At 37.4% G+C, this 19,561-nt stretch overlaps 1 protein-coding gene across 11 annotated transcripts in view; it reads left to right on the top strand.

The window, feature by feature from the left end:
- The window catches only part of prom1a (prominin 1a), an 89,473-nt gene that overhangs the window by 18,078 nt on the left and 51,834 nt on the right, over positions 1 to 19,561 (top strand). For 8 of the 11 annotated variants that reach the window (XM_087846702.1, XM_087846652.1, XM_087846630.1 and 5 more), the window contains exons 2-3: positions 16,765 to 16,823; positions 17,338 to 17,364. In XM_087846702.1, coding sequence (XP_087702828.1) covers positions 16,765 to 16,823; positions 17,338 to 17,364 — 86 coding nt within the window. The remainder of the gene's footprint in view (positions 1 to 16,764; positions 16,824 to 17,337; positions 17,365 to 19,561) is intronic. The other 3 variants (XM_087846678.1, XM_087846686.1, XM_087846695.1) reach the window with 1 other exon arrangement.

Below are 19,561 nucleotides of genomic sequence, written 5' to 3' on the forward strand. Positions count from 1 at the left end.
TTTTCATTGTTCCTTCTTCAAGCATTTGTGACAATCCAATAAGGTTTATCCTCATAAAGAGGCTGAGGCGGCTGTGTGTAGAATGAAAACTGAGAGCTTGAGAAGATTCTAAATTCTTTTAAAGACTAACTCAGCTACCAGCCAATTTCACCATATTTCGTGTTCATTTGATTTAAATCTGGTCTGCTACCTTTGCACGCAGAAGGAGAGAGGGGAAGGAAACAAAGAGAGTCACCTGGTTGGATTGTGATTGAAATCTGGACAATGGTCTAAGTAGTGGTCCACATTTTAAAAGCCTGGCCAATTATCCGAGCTGTTACACATGAATTCCATTTCAATCGGTACTTATCATTACTGATTTAAATAATAATGCAATCCTTTGGCTCTGCTGCTGTTGGCACTCACTTAACAGTTACTGCTCGTAGCCTGCGTCAGTCTCCCACTCAGATTAGGTAATGCTAATGTCACACTAGGGAAACCACTGGAGGCAAAAGTATTGAAACCATGTGCAATGAACTACACACTTTTTGTTTTTATTAATATAGAGTGATTGATATAGTGCTGTTAATTTCAACCTTACAGTCTTATGATTGTTTTCTCTTACATCTGAATTCCAGAATAATGTACTTTAAAAACATGGGCAGTATTAGCATTTAAAGAGTGAGTTTATACGGTGATATTGTGTCATTTTAACGCATAAGCAGCAATTTAAAAAATAAATCTTTCTATGGTGACTTATTTAATAGTTATTTAATAGATATCTTTGCAACATTTTAGCATTTTAGTATTGTTTTGAGATTTAATTCAGCAAATGCTCTCATCCACTGTGCTGGGCATAGTCCTGGACAGGTGGAAGTGCTCTGGTCTGGTCTCATAAAAGAAGTCCATATTTGCTAAACCAGCTCAAACTCCATCTTTTCTTGTAAAACCAAACGATCCTTTTTGAAAACACTTTTGATAACATATACATTTTGCCTTTCAGTCTGGTTTACTGGGCTCTGGCACTACTATGTGAACAGTCACAAGGAGAAAAATTTGCCATTTTCAAGCATGGAAAGAAACTTGAGCAAACTTGACATTCTAATGTGTCAGAGGTGTTTTAAATGCTATTTGTCAGTTTTACATGAGAAGAGAGTAATGACTAACTGGTTGAGTTCACAAATATATGGGACTTTAACCCTTTAAGACCTACCATAGAACCAAGTCCGCCAGAGCTTACTTTATATTTTTACATGCTGTAGAGCCATTTTTGGGGGCATTTCAAGTTGCTATACATCAATACAACTGTTGTAGCCCAAACTGTAATAATATTTATGCATTAAATCCAACATAAATTGCAAAAAACTGCAATAAACTAAAAAAAAAATTGAAAATCGTTTTTGTTTTTTTACATATATTTCTAATTAGAGAAATTTAAGAGGTTTATCCCTCAAAACTTTAAATACAAAAAAGTTGCAAAAAATAGTTTACAACCACAGGAAATTTATTTTGAGTGTCTTCATAGTTTTATTTTTGAGATACACCATTTTTTATATACTGCAGAAAAAACGAAAACAATCCTATAATGCAAATTTGCAAAGAAAACAGCATCTGCATCAAAATAAACTATTTCCAGCAGTGCAATTTGAGTTCTAAGCATCCCAGAAACTATTCAGAAAAGCATAAAGTCAAACATGACTTTTAAAAACACCAGTATAGGCTTTTAAGGCCTACAAGTAAAAAACTACATTTTCCGCTAAAATGATGTCACTTCCGGTTTCGGGCAGGTCATGGTGGACATGCGATTGTTCGTGCTGACGTCTGTTTCAATGTAGGAACTGTTACGAACAACTGATCGGATCGGCAAAGCGTGTTTCTGGAATATTATGTTTTTGTTCCTGCAAGCGCTTTTTATGCAATTTTTGCAAAGCTATATGTGGAAGGAAACCAGTTCCAGTTCTACCGGGATTTAAAAGTAGTTACGCAAAACACAGCGTGCCTGCTCCGACCGGCTTTAAAGGGTTAAACCATGGTGCAGTAAAAGAAATACGCTGTCTAACCAAAAATTGTTTTAAATCACAGTTTTCTTTTTATCACATGAAATAAATGATCATGGTTGTCCGTGGGCTTCCTAATAACTGATAAGCGTGTCTTCCTTAACTGAATGGCAACTGAAACATCTGAGACAGCAGGGTTTTTACCTGGGCAAGTTCAGAGAAGAAGCAAAGTGATTTTAGGGCATCAGTATAGCTCGCTGGGCTGAGTGTGCAACCAATGTACAGAAGGGCCACTGTTGAGTTTGTTTCCTGCGTGTCATTCCTGCTACTCTCTCTGCTATCCATGCTGTCCTGTTGAAGAAATGAAGGCTAAAATAAATAGACATTTTTGTTTGTCAAATAGCCATAAATGACAGGAAAAATGTTTGTTTTAATCTATATATCTTTACCACAATCTAAACCATATCCAGTGGACGGAAATGCAAAACTCTTGATCCAGGTATCTTCTGGATACTTGAGAAGCCCCAAAAATGTGTTCTTTGACCCCAAAGGCTAAACCATCAGAGTAGCTGATGGGTTCAGACTTTTTTACTATTAACATGTTTTAGTCATGGGTTCATCTTTCCCCTGTGTGAGGTGAGTATATGCTGTATATGTAGTCAAAAGCCTCAGCTGTTCACATAGAACTGTCCTCTACACACTCACTTTATGTATCTAGACAGAAAAATCCATCCCCATCGTCTTTCATGCACTAACATCAAGATCTATCGTAAGGCTGTGGAGTATTCTGTTTAATTGAAATGTGAGATGACTTTCTCATGGCAGGTTAAGTCATAATTCTCAACTAATACCTTTTTTATTAGTTACACACAAGAAAAGACACACACTCTCAACCTCTCAATCACTTTAATTCTCCATATGTCACGGGTGGGAACATTGTTGCATTGAAGTAAAAGATTAGCACTTTTAAATTAAATGCCTCTCCACCTCATATGAGTGTGTCTGTGTGTTTTCTCCCCTGTCGTCTTTTTAGTTGTGTAAAGTTAAGCCAGATTGTTTCTCCATAGTTACAGGTTCTATGGCAACAGTGTGTTTATCCACTGTTTTTAACATGAAGCTCATGGGAAGTCAGCTCGGATGCTAACAGTCAGCCCCCAGGACACACTCACAAACACGTACACCTGTTCTACTTTACTGGGAGCTTTTAAATTAAATGTCAGCAAAGTTTTTACTGCCAAATATTGCATCTGCCTCCTTTCTATAGGTTGGTAATTTGTTATTATACACATATAGTAGCCTTATGACCACACGGCTTCAAGGTGATGTCATGTGAAATGGTTTTCTCGTAAACTCAATATGTTGTATTAGTTGTAAGCAGATAAACCAAAAAGTGACACCTCGTGGAGTGTTTTGAGACTGGAGGGGAAAAGCAAGACAGGATTTCTCTTGTATGCCAAATTCAACATCTCGGTATAAAGTAATCAGGCTCTTGCCAAAAGGCTCATTTTTTATACTGTTACAATGGATGCTCATATTTAAGATGGCTGAAGTTTCAAATAATAAGGTCAATGGTGTATACTGTACCACAGCTTTAAATAAACCCTATTAACAGAAGTTCAGCTGTCAAAAGCAGGTAAATCATCATATTGTTATTTTTGACCGCTCGGGGCCACCATACAGGTCCTAAACACCAGTTGCACAAATTTTCTGTTTATGAGCGTCAGCCAATCAAAAGGAAGCTTGCATAAAGACAGGAAAAGAAGCTATAATGCTTGTTTCAGACAGATGATGAACTGAATAGGTTTACCCAGGCTCATAGATGAACATTTTGAATAATGAATTTTGCAAACCTGACAGGTAAATGCTGACAAACAGAAATATTTTGCAATCTAATGAGTTTACTTCAGGCCACAGTGTGGGATGGTTATAGGGAACATGGTGTGGGTTTTATTCTCCCTAGCTTCTTAGGTTTGTTTTCTTTTTTCTTTTTAAATGTGTCACTGAGCACTCTGCTACACAGAATTCATACAGGATTCTTTGAGCGGTTTGAGTGCATAAATTGAGTAGAAAAGTGCAATTTTGAAGCCTCTTTTTAAATGAATAATGAGAGAGCCTCGACATTAATTTCTGTGGTCACCTTGACGTAAAAACTGCATGTAGAGAAACGACAACAACAAAAAAACAGATTTGAAATTCATGCTGTTTCTCACCCAGAATAAAAGGTTTAAAAAGGGTTTTTTTTCCTCACAAATATCCAGTGTTGGTACAGTTCTTTTTTCTGCTCAACCATTATAAACACAGACCTCTAAGTAAAGAAAGTCTTAAAAAAATAATTTAAGAACAATAACTAATAAAGGAATACAACAGCAGAAACTATAGTAAACTTGTAATCTCCACATACGTCAACGCAGTAATAGGATGGCTAATATCTTCCAGATTCAGTGTGAAAAAACCCTTTTCTTAGGTGTTCTCTCTTAGATTTCCAGTTTAGGCTTATTGAATGCTACACCTTGATTTTATTATGTCCGGGTGATATTTTAAGAGGATCATCCTAAAATATGACACTGTCAGAAGTTCGAGGTTTTCTTTGGTGGCAGGATGTTTACAACGGCCAACTTTGAACCTCTCTCTCTCTCTTTTCTGCCTTCACTTTGAACTAGATAGTAAACACAAAAAGGACAAAGCCATTTTCTAAAAGTGCTGAAAAACATTTTTGTTGCATAGCAACAGGTTGAAGGATGATGAAATGCTCCTTGTATGCTTTTAGCTCCTTGTGTTACTCAAGAACACAAGGAGAAAAGCCTCATGTCTGATTATCGTGTCAGGTTCAGACACCTCCAGAAAGTGTGAGAGGGTGGTTTTTGGATACTAGCATGCCTCAGTAGAGAAAACATATTTGTAAGACACATGCCGTTATTGAACCATGCAGGCTTATGTTTTAATTTATTATTTTTTCAAATTTTTTGTTCACTTGTAGGCTGAAGAATCAAGCTATGAACAAGTTTATCTAAGTCGATATTAGAGTTATTCTTCTGTCCGCCCGATGAGATCATATTCTGTTCTGTTCTCTCCCATTTTGTGTAACCTACCTGACTTTAAAGTTTCTACTTTCTAGCTGATAATTTTCAGCACAGTCCAAAGGTTTCATATTTACACGGGTTTGTATAAATTTTACCAAGTGAAATGTACATTTATCATGAAGTGAGTAGATGTACTTAAGTAGTTTTTCTGTGGTTTAAAGTTCACGCCCCCAACACCACAAACGGAGAATTTCAAAACGGATCAGTTTGGAACCTAAAATATTGATTCACAGGAAGTACCAGATGCCTGCACCCACTCAAGATGCCACTGGCGTCATGAGTGGGTGCAACTAGACCCACGAAAACATACAAAAAAAATGGAGAAGACGTGTGATGCCAGGTCTTATGTAGAAACTCAACTCTTGCTGTCAAATTGGATATCCTATGAATTCTAGCAGAAGCTCTAAAGGCTATACTTAAAATAGACTTTCCTGTACCGATAACTTGGTGTTGCTTTAAACATGTGGCTTGCTTCTAAGGATGGGAATCAGAATTAATGATACAATACAACCACAGCATATTATGTAAAATAACAATGGTATGACGATTAAGAAATATTTGGTATCTTGTATTGTCGATAATTGTGTGTTTGAAGCAGAAAAATCTGTTCAGATATATTGTTGAGTCCAGCATAGTATTAGAACATTTCCTAAGATCAATCAAAAAAGGATTCACAATACAGAAATGTCAACTATAAAACAGTAGATACATCCAACTTATAAAAATGTATGTTCATTATACACACTGCTTTACAATGAATGAGTACAACATGGAATGGAGGCGATCAGCTTTACTGACGCTACTTTCATAGCAGTCTTCAGCTTGTTTTGGGGTCTGGAATTTTCATCTTTTTCTTGTCCACATCCCACAGATTCTCTATGGGGGCTCAGTTCAGGCAATTTGGCCAGCCTAGTATATGGTGAGCAAACCATTTGGTAGTTGTCTTGGAACGCCCTGCTTTAAAATGAAATAAGCATCTTTACAAACCCTTATGCCTGACCTGCTGCTAAACACCTGTGTGGACTTTGGAGCAGAATTATCACAGACTGATGAAACTTCACATTTGATTCTGTGCTTCTCCACTCTTTTTTAATTTTAGGACCTTGATTTCCAAATGAAGTGAGTTTGAGAGTGTCTTTATATTAATGCAACAGTTGTACCCCTTTCCTGAAAATGTGTGTGTGGATGGGTATTAGCATCTTCATATGGACCAAAAATTGGTAGTTTACTATACTTGTGGGGACAAACAGCCCTTGTGGGGACCAAAATCACGGTCCCCACGACTTTGAAGGCATTTTTGAGACTCAAAATGTGGTTTTAGTGTCAGGGTTACAATTAGGTTATGGTTAGGTTTAGGGTCAGGCATTCATTTTTGATGGTTAGGGTAAGCGGCTAGGGAAAGCATTATGTTAATGAGATGTCCCCACAAGGATATAAATACACACGTGTGTGTGTGGTGGCTCTTGATGCGCCGACACAGCTTTCAGTCCACTCCTTGTGAAGCTCTGGCAAGTTCTTGAATCAACTTATAATCTACTCCTCTCAAGGCTGCAGTCATCAGCCTTTTCCTTCCTGTCCTTTCCTTCCATTCATTTCAACAGCTCTTGTGGTGTTTGAACATGACTATTGTGCAGATAGAGCCCTTAGACTCTTTCTTGGTTCCAAATAAACCCCAAATGAAACTTTGTCAGAATGAGCCATACAATGAAAGGTTTCAGATGGCAAAACCCAAACCATAGAAATCCCTTAAAGATGAGAGGAAACTGCAGTCAGGTGATAACTTATCCATTCATGTGACCTTTTGCACATGCTCATCATCATTTGATCCGAAAAGTATTGATTATAGCAGCTTTGCATACTTCTATTTGTATGTAAATATCAGAAGTTATTATGCAGGAGGGGGAAAAATGAGGTCCATGCAGAGTTTCCATTCTGCTTTAGTGTTACAACTCCTGTTGAATGTGTTCTGTACCACAAATCTCTTCCCTGTTTATGTATGTGGCCTCAGATAACTTTGTGAGGATGAATCCATGTAGTTGCCAACAGCGTCCCTCTGTTCAGGAAAAATCCCCAACTGGCTGTCTGCTTTTGTTGCTCCTTTCGCCTCACAAGCAGAGCAGGGCTAAATGGAGTTTTGTGGTGTGGAAGTGTATCTCATGGCCAGGCTTACTTACTCATTTATTTATTTATTTTTTATAATAAGCCTGTTAGCAACGGATGTTGTCACACACGACTGTCGGGGCTTAGCAGGAGGAAATATTAGAGTTTTGTTGATTCGGCTAGTGGCTTTTGGAGCAAGTTGATTGGAATTTTCTTTTTTCCTTTTTTGTGTGTAGTTCATAAAAGTTCTGCCATCTTTTGCGCCAACAGTAAATACTCTGTACTCTATTGTATATGCAGTGACAAAAGCAGTAATACTTTACAATCTAGGTAAACTATAATTCTTCCCATCTTACCACCTCGTGCATTTTTACCATCTCTCCATGATATGTTCACCGCTCCTTTAAGTATTCTCTCCGCTTGCCTCTGACACTCTTGCTCTGCTGTTTTTCTTTGTCCATCTGTCTTGGTTTGTTTCAGATCCTTTTGTTACACTTAGATGTCTTTCTCTTCTTCTTTCACACTTTCAGCTTTTGCATTTTAGCAGTTCAGCTTATGCTTTTTTGCGGAACCACTTAAAATAAGTCTGTATGTAAAATAAGCCTAAATTCTGAAACCCAGCAGCATTAACAGCATTGAACAGGCAGTGAACATGTGTGTGTGCCAGGGTTTTTGTCTTATTTGTTGAGATTTGCTCCATTTAAAGTCCAGTTTCTGCATTTGATTTCAATTTCTAGACAGATAAATCTGTGGAAAACCCTTTTCATTATGTCTTAGTATATATAATTGGGTAATAAACTACAAAAATGTCATCATTTATCATACAGTTACCATTAGACACCAAAGTCCCTAATGATATAATTTAGAATCGCTTTTTTGTCTGTTACATGTAGACACAACATTGGTTTATTTCTTAAGTGCCTTAAGACGTTAGATCTCTTTTTATGCTTGAATGATTCATAGATCAGTGTTAAGTGGCTTAACAAAAAACCGACTCTTCTGAAAATGGTCAGGTCCAAGGACTGAACTGACACTGAGTGAAAAAGTAGTCAATCTCCAAACTAAAACTTTGTTCTTCAACCTTTCTGAAAGTTTTTCAATCATTCGGGACTACTTAAAAATGTATTTAAAAAAAAAGTCTAATTCCTTTGAAGCAGTGTATAAAGAAACGAGCAGTAACTAAAGATTTGTGCATAGTACAAGACATCAGATTGACATTTACAACTCTGACAAGGTTATATCATTAATAAACAACATAATTGCCATAGTTGATGAATGTGTGACGATTGAGCACTGAATTGGTGAAACTTGAGTGTGGTTGCAGCATTTTCTTTTCATTTTTATAGCGGGAAAGTCCTGTGTAGCTTCTACCCCCAACAGGCAGCTTCATGGTCAATTGGACCTCTGTTTTGTGTCTTTTATTTGAGCAAAAAGGCTCCAGTTCCACACAGGAAAAAGGTTATTGGTTTTTCAAAGACTGTGTTAAATGATAGTCCTGAATAGCTGATGCTGTTTGAGCCTCAGCGCAGCGTTTACAAAGGTCAGTCATTTCAACAGCTCTGCTTCAATAACAGGCACAGGATGTCCTATTGGTTACACAGACAGTCTCGTAACAGAAAGGCTGGTTGTTTTCATAACACTGTAAAAACTACTGTTGGTGGAAAAAACATTTGATAAGTGACAAAACTGAATATGAATGTTGTGATCACAGACATATATCAATCAATTATATTAATATGTATACTCTTATATGAAACAGTAATTGTTTCTTTTTTTTTAATGTTTGTCATCACATGATACGACCAACATAGTAAATGAGGTTTCACAGGAAGCCTGAATTAATAAATGCAGATTTTATTTGATAGGAGGCTGGAAGAAAGATCTTTGTCTCTGTATTAAAGTGACCTTCACAGGATATGATTTTAATTCTAAACACTAAGATTTTATAAATTCATAGTTGGGGATCTTGATCAAATAGCAGCATTTGTGACTGTAAGGAAATGAAGGGTACTACCCATCGTTGTTATCCAGTTAGCTGCTACCGTTACTAACAGACTACATGATTCGAAGTGTAAATCTATTGCCAAAAGGTGCCAGCAGCAGCAATATTATAGTATAATGCTATAGCATAAGTCTGTTTAGACACTAAAACATTACCAGATGTTGTGTTGATACTGCAAGATGACATTTTCTTTAATCGTGTATCAATTTATACCATGTTATTGTGGATGGCATGATATTTTACTGTCCTGGTATCAAAACTGTTAACCCTCTGAGGTCCAAGCCATCATAAATGGTAAGTGTAGCATTAACCTTATGCTAACTGCATATTCTGGAGAAAAGTAAACAGTACACCTTTCTTTTTCCTTGTGTTTCAGTTACACGATTATTTTCTTTATTCCAGGTTTGTCAAGACTTGAGATAATAATATAATAATGAACAGAAATTATGTAATCTGATTACCTAGACCACAGGTGTTGAACTCTAGGCATCGAGGGCCGCTGTCCTGCTTGTTTTCCAACTAACCTGGCTTTGTAGCTTCTTATTGGCAAAGCACACCTGATCCAGGTAATCAGCAGCAGGTAGGGCAGGGATATCTTAAAAACAAGCAGGATACTGGCCCTGGAGGACTGGAATTTGACACCCCTGACCTTGACGTTAGAAGAAGGGTTGTGGTGATCACTGATGATGGACCTCATAGGATAAATCCGCCACAAAAACACTGACATGAAGAATTTGACACAGTTTTAACTTACACGGATAACAAATTGGAAGAAGGAAACAGACATTAGTCAAGATGAAGACAACAGACTTTTTATGGCATATATAGGCAGCCTACTTTAATCACTGTGGCAAAGAAGGACAACTACAACATTTGTGTGTGTGTGTGTGTGTGTGTGTGTGTGTGTGTGTGTGTGTGTGTGTGTGTGTGTTGTAAGCTCAGCTGTTTTTAAAATTAAACCAAAGCCATTTATAAGTGCTTTTTGTGTTCTTAATTACATAACTGGAATACAGCATATGGTGAAAATACGAGTGTGCCTTAATACTATTCACCAACACTGGAGCCTTAAATCTGAAACTGCCCTAAATCCCTACAAACAATCGATGCACAGCAGAACTTGGGGTTTATTATATTCAGTCATTAAATGTTTAGGTTTGAACACTCCTGTCAGATCATTTAATCCATGGGTCTAATCGCCTTTTTGTTTTTGTTTTTCTTGTTGTGTTTTTCTCAGGAACTCTGGAGAGGTTCCTGAGAGGATTACCAGTCACACATCTAATTTGCTTTTCTTATGTATTACTCTAATTAACCAATGAAACGCAAGCTCTTATAGTAAAGAGCTATGGATGATACATTGTTTACAGTTGGAAGTATTGTGCTTGGCATCTGTCACAACACTCTTTTTATTATGTATTAACCGGCCTATTTTTATTGATTAAATCAGTACATTTTGGTGGCAAAATTAATGGAACTGTAAAAAACACAAATTCTCAAAGCAAACATTTAATTTAGTGTAGGCCAATAACAGATGGATGGTGTATTTTAAGATGTTTTATTGTCTGTTTTGACCCTTTAAAATGCATGTATTGAATTTTGATTGATAAAACACAAAAAAGCAAATTATAAAACATGTCAAATTGAAGTAAAGTGGATCTGAGCTGGTAACACTGAAACTTTTTTATGCATTTCATGCTGGCTTAAAGACCAGGAGAACTAAGGTTAGATGTGTTGCGATTAGATTTATTTTGACTCCCTGTTGTCAAGCTCACAGAGAGCTGTTCAATAAACATATCCATGCTTCACAAGGTAAGAATACTCTTTAAAACAATTTTATAAAATTACGCTAGAAAGCCATAGGATATACTTTGGCTGAATAATTCACTTTTCCACCCTAGTGAGATCAAAATTCTGAGTCCAAGCAAGCACAGTAGGTTGAAAAACCCCACTGTTCATTGCTGTCCAGAAATCTTCTTCCTCTCCCATTTCAAGTCTGAGCAGAGGAACCATGATAGAGACCTGCTGGAGTCCTCTGGGCGGGTGACTCACTTCTAGTCAAAGTGATGAAACATTTATCTTGCCAGGTTCTGCTTATCTTGAGCTCCCTGCAAAGCCTCATTACATCTTTTGGAAAAACTGTACTTTGATTTTTGTTTCCAGTTCAGAAGATACTGACGGAGCTTCAACTGCTGGCATTTACTTTTTTTTTTTAATAGCATTCATTACTGTAACACATTTTTGTAGGGTAAGCAGTTCAAAATCCATGAACAATTCGTTTAAATTGCTGAAGCCACAGTTTATATGACAAGGAGGTTAGTGGGGTTAAAGGCCAAAGAATCCTGGCTAATATATGTATGTGTTTAATAAATGACAAGTACCAGCAGGAGGGTTGAGAGGAGAGGGAACGTGAGTTGAAACTAGAATTAAGTGAGGTTTTCGTTCACATAGAATTAGATGCCTCTCACTGCCGAAGATGGATTCAGTCCAGCACTCTCTCCCTGTTGCTTTTCTTTCACCTCTTATTTCTCTCCGTTGTGATCCTGCCGTCTTTGATCTTTCTCCTTTCTTTGTGTTCTATTCCTCTAGTCTGCAGACATTCTTTTACTCCTTATGGTTGAAAATCGCTCCCATTTTCATTCATCAATTCATTTATTGGCAATAGTAATAACAGAATCTGCTTTTCATTCATTCATTTTGCTCGTCACACTCGTACACCAATCAACCACAACATCTTTCTGATCTTGTGGAGGTCTCCCTCATGCTTCCTAAACAGCTCTGACCCAAAGGGGTAAAAACACTGGAGCTTAAAGTGTGTCCTGTGATGTCAGGCACTTGGATTTATACAGCACGTTCTTCGAGTCTTGTGAGTAGCGGGGTGGGACTTGAGCATGTGAATGTCAGATTGGAAAGGATTTTAAAGCATAGATCATTTGTTGTGTTTCTTGGCCAAATCCTGAGCATTTCCTTTGGTGAGTAGGGATTTGTTTAGAACAATGTTTAGGTGGATGGTGCATGTCAAAAGATCCACCTGAATGCCAGGACCTATCAGAATATTGCATTGTAATGAGATGATCAGTATTATTCATTGGATTTGTCAGTATTCAGTGTTAAAGATAATCATTGTACACTATATTAGATATTAGTTTCTTGCCTTGTCAAATGCAGCATGATGATAATTTTGTGAACTATATTCTAATTTTTTTTGTCGCTTTTTAATAGGAAACTAAAACATTTATGGATGTAGTAGCAGTCCTAATTTAATCAGAAGACCATCTCCAGCTATTAAGTTGAATAACTGTTTAACTGTTTACAAATGCTGAGATATAAAATGTAAGTCAAAATTAAATATTGCTATTATAATTTGCACTTTTTCCACTTAATTTCAACTTTTTGACTGAAGTCAACGAAAGTGAAGTTTCGCTTCTTGTGCTGTTACATGTTAGCAAACTGTACAGGCCTCACAAAACTTGTTTTGGAGAAATTTATTACCTGAAATGATAACATTACAGGTTTCATCCTCTCTGAATAAAAGGGAACACGCCTTATAAAAAGGTCAGTAGCTTCTTTCAAATGTGCATAACCACAAGGAAAGATAATAGCCGGGCTTGGCTCACTGTTCTTGTTTTCCTCCAGAAGGCTGGATTATTTTACACCTCGGCTCAAAATGCACAATAGTGACTGGCAGGGGTGCAGGAACTACCCTGAAAGCTGGAAACACTGACACGATCGACCTATAATAGAGAATTATGTTTCCCAAATGTGGTGGAAAAAAATTCAGACAAAGTATATCACAAAGCTCAGCTTTTCAATTACAGTAGTTACAGTAATTGCTGCTGCAAGGCATCAAATACAAAAGCCAGCAGACGCCTGTAGGTATACCAGACAGATGAATGTGAAAAAAGAAGCCCATTGTCAAATTCATGTTCATCATAATTAACTGTAAATTGGACATAACCTGTTCCTGAACAGCCATAATATATGGTTTAAAGATTATTATAAAGCAGCTTCTCATTAATACCAATCTGTCTGTGAACAAGACGCAAGCACATGATGTCTAACAATCTGTTGTTAGAATGAAAAATAATTATTCTCAACAATTCCAGAAGATATTTTTTGTATTCACTGCATTGCAGAAGAAAACTCAAGCTGTGGCTTTGACATCATTATTTTTGGAAACCCTTTGCCTCCAAGAAGCCTTGCTGTCTCTGTCATCATTGCATGATGAGTCACAGCCAGCTCCAGGTGTAGATAAAAAAGATGACGCCAAGATGCTCTGTTTGACAGGAGATATAATTGTTTAGGATGTACCCAGGAAATTCCTTTTCTAACATTGAATACAACTGTACTGTATTTAATTAGCTTCATCCATAGTGGAAAGGGTCCACTTGAGGACAGTTTTATCTCTTGTTAAGGTCACTACAGGTCTACCATTGTTTAACTTTTACCACTTTAAGTTTCTTAAGAACAAAACAAAAAGACATGAATCTTTAGATACGTGTCACAAAGCTGCTATTCTTCAGTGGACAACAAAGATAAATCTTGCGTGGAAAGGGCCTGGAGCCAAAATGCAAAGCAAACTGTTTTGTTTTCCCCCTGTATATTCTTTTTACTACTCTTACTCTTCCTAAAGGTGTGCAATGTTACTGATTAGTTAACATTTACACAGTGAGCTATGTGATCTGTCTACCTTGAAACTACTACTGATGCATCACTGTTGCTGGAAAAACACCTAATTATCTTAGCTACTCAGCTGTATCAGGAAATACCCCATATCCATTCTTGTAACAAACGGTGCCTTTTCATTTCCTTTCCTGGCTACCTTTGGAAGATAACACATATCCTTCCTCAGAGTTTTAAGAAGGTGGACAACATTTTCTTTTCTAAATCTCTTTAAAGATTTCATATTTAAATTCTGTCTGACTGTAATTTATAGGCTCTACTAAATAGCAAAACAGTTACCAATTAAATGAACAGTACCATACACACAGACAGAAACACAAATATCTACATACTTACACTGCTATCACAACTTTAAAGAAGTATAACAGAGCAAAGTGTGGTCAGAAATTCTGGTCCTGAATGTATTTCCATATGTGAAAGTCATGTTTGAGATTGTTAGTTGTATCTGTTATAAATTTCCAAATTTCCTGTTACAATCTCTGTTTTTATTAGTTGAAGTGTAAAAAAACCCAAAACATTATACGTTTCATGTATATATGTATACAAAATACACACGATACCAAGTAATCTGTAACGTGTCTGTGGGCGACCGTGGCTCAGGGGGTTGGGAAGCGCATTTGTAACCAGAAGGTCACCCCTGGGCTCTCTGTCCTGGTTGTTGTGTCCTTGGGCAAGACACTTTACCTACCGCCTACTGGTGTTGGCCAGAGGGGCCGATGGCGTGATATGGCAGCCTCGCTTCTGTCAGTCTGCCCCAGGGCAGCTGTGGCTACAACTGTAGCTGCCTCCACCAGTGTGTGAATGCGAGAGTGAATGAATAGTGGCATTGTAAAGCGCTTTGGGTGCCTTGAAAAGCGCTATATAAATCCAATCCATTATTAATCATGTAGTTAAGAAAACTTACCAAAATCTAAATGGCTCATATTGCTCTATATACATATGGACGGCTTTAATTAAGGGTTTTAAAATGTTACCAAAAGTCATCAGAATTACACTGTAAATAAAAGAGGTAAATTAAACGAAAGGTTCGGCAAGTTTTTCATGGGTCTGCATACTCACAGATATAGTTCCTTTTTTTTTTTTTTTTTTTTTTTTTTTTTTTTTTTTTCTGCCTGTCCCGTTTGGCTCTTTTGCCATCAGAATTATTGTCTGAAGGCGAAGAAAGATGCCCAACGGATTTTCTTTACCAAATTGACCATCCCAGCTTTGCCGTAATGGTCCATTTGATTCACCTTTTATTCTTTATTTTATTTTCACTTGCTGAATGCGGGACAGACTTGACTGGGGGAAAGAAAAGGGAGAAAGAAAGAGGGAAAGAAAAACAGTTGAGAAGAGGGACGGGGGAAAAGGCCAAAAAACAGAATAAGCAAAAAAAAAAAAAAGAAAAAAAAAGAAAAAAAATACATGTATCGATCACCTGGATCACCTGTTGAGAAAGAAAAAAGAAAACAAGCAGAAGAAAACGAGAGTAATACAATAAACAACATCACAATGATATATGGGAATATGACAGTAAATACTAAATATTAAACATTATTGTGCAGCACGTAAGATCGACAGCACAGTGTGCATTGAGGTAGGAGCCAAAAAGGGTGTAGTTTGTGTGTGTGATCACCCGTGTGTTCACCTGTGAGCATGGACGCGCTTGTTTTCTTAAAAGGTTCCCTCATGTAATGATCTGCTAGAGGGTGTGGGGGGGCCACTGCCCCGTCCTCCAGGGCATGAAGCAGGTATGGAGGAGATCAAAACTCCAGACATCCAGAGGCCCCCAGAACACAAGAGACCAAGGAAGACCAACAGAGGGGCAGATATAGTTCCTGTATAAATGTGACACTATTTATACGGAAATAAGATAAGATTTCTTGCCAAGAAGCATTTCTTTTCATAGAACTATAGTTATGTAGATTCTGCAATGGTTTGATGATGAAAGTGGGAAAAAAACAATCATCCAAAAAGATCATTTCACAAATATTTGTGTACAGAGATATTTTGTTACTCAGATTATTTGGGGAAAGGTAAAAGGAAAAACTCTGCTTTTGAAGTTGACAATGAGTCCATTTCAGTTAACTTTATATCGACCACATGTCTAATTCTTGTATAGCCTGACTGTTATTGCTATTTCCACTGCTGCATGTGCTAAAGCAATAACTAACATTAGTTCATTATTTAAAGACGCAGTAAAATAGAAAGTGAGCTGGGTGTTGCACGCTCATATTTTTAGCCAAGAATTCATTGAGAAAAACATTTAATTTGATTGATTTTTGGTATCAAATTTAATATCAATAATGTGACATGTTATTGGTTTTGCTGATTAACAAAATCCAGAGTCCAAACATATAGACAGACTACAACTAAATAAAACACAAGTTCCTCACACTGTCAGCACAAGAGCTGGGGATGAGGAGGCTGCAGTGTCACAGTGAGGCTCTGGATTTCCTGACATTCTTGTCAAAAATGTCAACTTCCTTCTTCAGCCTGGCATAAATTATTTCTCAAAATGTGCAGAGTCTACAGTTTACTCCAGTTCCTACCTACGTAAAGTGTCAATACTAAGACTGTTATAAACAAACTGTCAATCAATATGCTGAACAGTAATATAGAGCATGAACTATAAAGATGTGTGTGTACCACTCTAAAAAAAATCTCAATTAAGACTAGTATAGAGTATGGAACACTTTTTGTATTTATTTGGGACTAATTTGGGACATATTATGTTTTTGTGTTGTATCCTGTAGGTAATATCAAATGTCTAAATCGTAACAGAGGCAGATGTGTTTAAAAACGTTGCCGCGGATGCTAGAAATTCATACAATTTAATGAGAGTGCGATATAATCTGCTGGATAAAAGAATCCTCCATGCATGTCATTTTTTATTACAGGAAAACACCAAAGTTCTCTTCATGTGTTTGTTTTCTTTATGCCGCTGCAGATCTTATTGTCAAACTGGCAAAGGACAAGTTTGGAGCCATTCAGACGGAATATCAAAAGGTAACTAAGTGTGTGCTTGTTTGTGTGGTGAAATGATTGCTTTTCTGTGCCTTTCATCCTCCTTGCTGCATTTTTACTGATTGGAAACAGCAACTCATGAAATACATTACATTAGAAATGTAGCTCTGAGAAACGCAGTAGTCTGTGACTTCTCTAAAACAAGGGGTCAATAGCTTTCATTAGCCAAGGCGATGCCATCTTTTTACCGGCATTCCAGGGGAAAAAAATGGTTATTGCTTCTGGCGCAACCTATGAATTTAGAGAGATAAATCATTTGAGCTCATCGGAGCAAACAGGTTTGACAACCAAAGGCTTTTTTAGGCTTGAGAGCTAAATAAAGAGTGCAATTTGCAGTCTTATTTGTGTGCTATGTATGGAAATGCATGACTTTAATTTCTCTTTTTGTTGTTCTCTTTCATCACATGTGTTCGCTTTGTGGCTTTGCTCTTTTTTTTGATGCTGCATTGCCTTTTGTCTTCTGCATGCCCTCTTCATCTGATCTGGCCTCCTTCAGCCAGAGAACATAGTGCTGACCCTTCAGGTAAAGTCTGCACACTGGACTTAAAGTCTAACCGATCCCCCCCCTTCCCATAATTCTCCACTATGAAAGTCATCAAGGCTGCACAATCATAGCTGAGATATTAATCTTGTATATTTTGTTTATTTTGTCATCTTGATAATTGGAATATACAGGATTAGTTTTGCAGCCTTGTAACTTTCTCTCAGCCATCCCATCAACCTCACAGCTACCTTGGAACCTTCCCTTTAGCTTGACCTAAACCGTAGCCCCTCTTTCTTTTTGAAGCACATCCTCGTGCAGAGTTTTTTTTTCACTTTTATGGAAGTGACAGAGATGACTGGATAGAGAAACAAAGAAAAAATGTTTTATAACACTAACTGTCAGAGAATTCTACTTTGAATTTCATCTAGTTTAAACTTTGTGTTACAGGGGGTTATGGTAAAATATTGCCTATAGTTCTCCACTGGCTCCTGAGGACCTACTGTGAGGCTAATATGTAGCACAAAACGGGACACTTACTGCAATATCAATCCAAGCATCGTCACTCAAATTTGATGTTTTTGAACTGCAAAGTAGTCTCCTCCTTTTGTTTTTATTATTATAATGATTAACAAGGATATTATACTAGTGTTTATTATATCAGTGCATAAACAGTGTTCAGTGCTCATGGTGAATATCTCTGTATTCACTAGTCAGCATCTCAGCTGTATTTACTTTGACATCCACTTAAAAACACAGCATGTAAAAGCCACATGTAACACAACAGATACATACATTATGTTCGGGATCCTGATGGTGGCAGAACTCTGGACCTGGACTTGTAGTATGCATTAAGTGCAGCATTTCCCCTGGTTTAAAAAGGCAGAATCTTTTCTATATCAGCATAAACAGGCCGGACTACCTCACCTCAACAAACTGTAACAGTGATTTTTACTGTGATTCTACAGCAGAGCTTTTAAATGGTTTGAATTTGTGCTTGTAGCCTGCCTGTAAAAGGCGGTGATTTCAAACTTTTATTTGAAGAGCAAAGCAGAATAGACTCTGTCCCAGCATGATATTATCCAGTGTCATGCCTGCTACCATGAACATTTTGTAAAATAAATTTTTCCTCATATTGGGGAAATTTCTTATCACATCAGGCCCAATGCATTGCAGTTTTTGTTTCGTTTTTTAATATTTATTTTTTTAAGAACAGTCTTTCATAGCCCTCATAGACAAATGCAAAGCAAATCAATCATCAGGCTTTAAAAGATTATTTAATGCAAAATCCCAGCTGGCAGTGTGTACGCTAGTCTTAGTTTTAACCAAAGTTTGCTTACGGTGGATTTAAATAGTCCAACCGTGTGTTTGAGAGCGTGTGTATTTACATGTTTTCCTGCCAGTATATGATGTTAAAGAGTACTTATACATAAATGTATGTTCATGACTTTATAGGGTATTTTCTGTGTTAGTGGGTGCTATACACCTACTTAAAAATGTATTTGACAAAATTCTTCAAATCTTACACTTTTACCTCTTCATTCAACCGTGCTACAGTTATTCATTTTATCTCTACCTACTGAGCTATCCCTGCCCCTGAGGGATAGCTCAGTAGGTAGAGTGGTTGCCCCATGATCAGAAGGTCGGGGGTTTGACTCCACTGAACGGCTACCCTGAGGTACCCCTGAGCAAGGTACCGTCCCTACGCACTGCTCCCCGGGCGCTGCATTGATGGCTGCCCACTGCTTCACTGGGTGAATGGGTTAAATGCAGAGAAGTAATTTCCCTATGGGGACTAACACATACACATTATACATTATTATCATTATTATTATAGTTCCCCTCTATTAAACAAAGCTTTCTTAAAATAGGCTGCTCTTCTTAAACTTTGTGTTGATTTGAATAGGTGAGTGGGGCTTCATATGGCCTCACATGGCCATTTTAGATCTATCCACTCTAAGAAGCAGAGCAGAGAAGTAGGCTGAGCTCTTATTGGGCATTAAGTTAACTGTTAATGAATCAAGGAAACAGCTTCTCGCTTGAGGACACTTCAGCATGCCTCGAGGCTGCTGCTGGCATTAAATCTGTTTCATGTTAAAGAAATTCACATCTTCACTCTTCAGACATGCTGCCAACCCATCATCCTGTTTGTTCTTATTGGAAGGTCACCTTCTTCTTTTGGGCACTTGCCAAGACAAAGCTATAGTCCCAAAATAGTAAGAGCTGGAGGCCCTTTCAG

Source organism: Neolamprologus brichardi, chromosome 2 (genome assembly GCF_056152115.1).
Source record: "Neolamprologus brichardi isolate AB-2024 chromosome 2, ASM5615211v1, whole genome shotgun sequence".
Taxonomy (NCBI): domain Eukaryota; kingdom Metazoa; phylum Chordata; class Actinopteri; order Cichliformes; family Cichlidae; genus Neolamprologus; species Neolamprologus brichardi.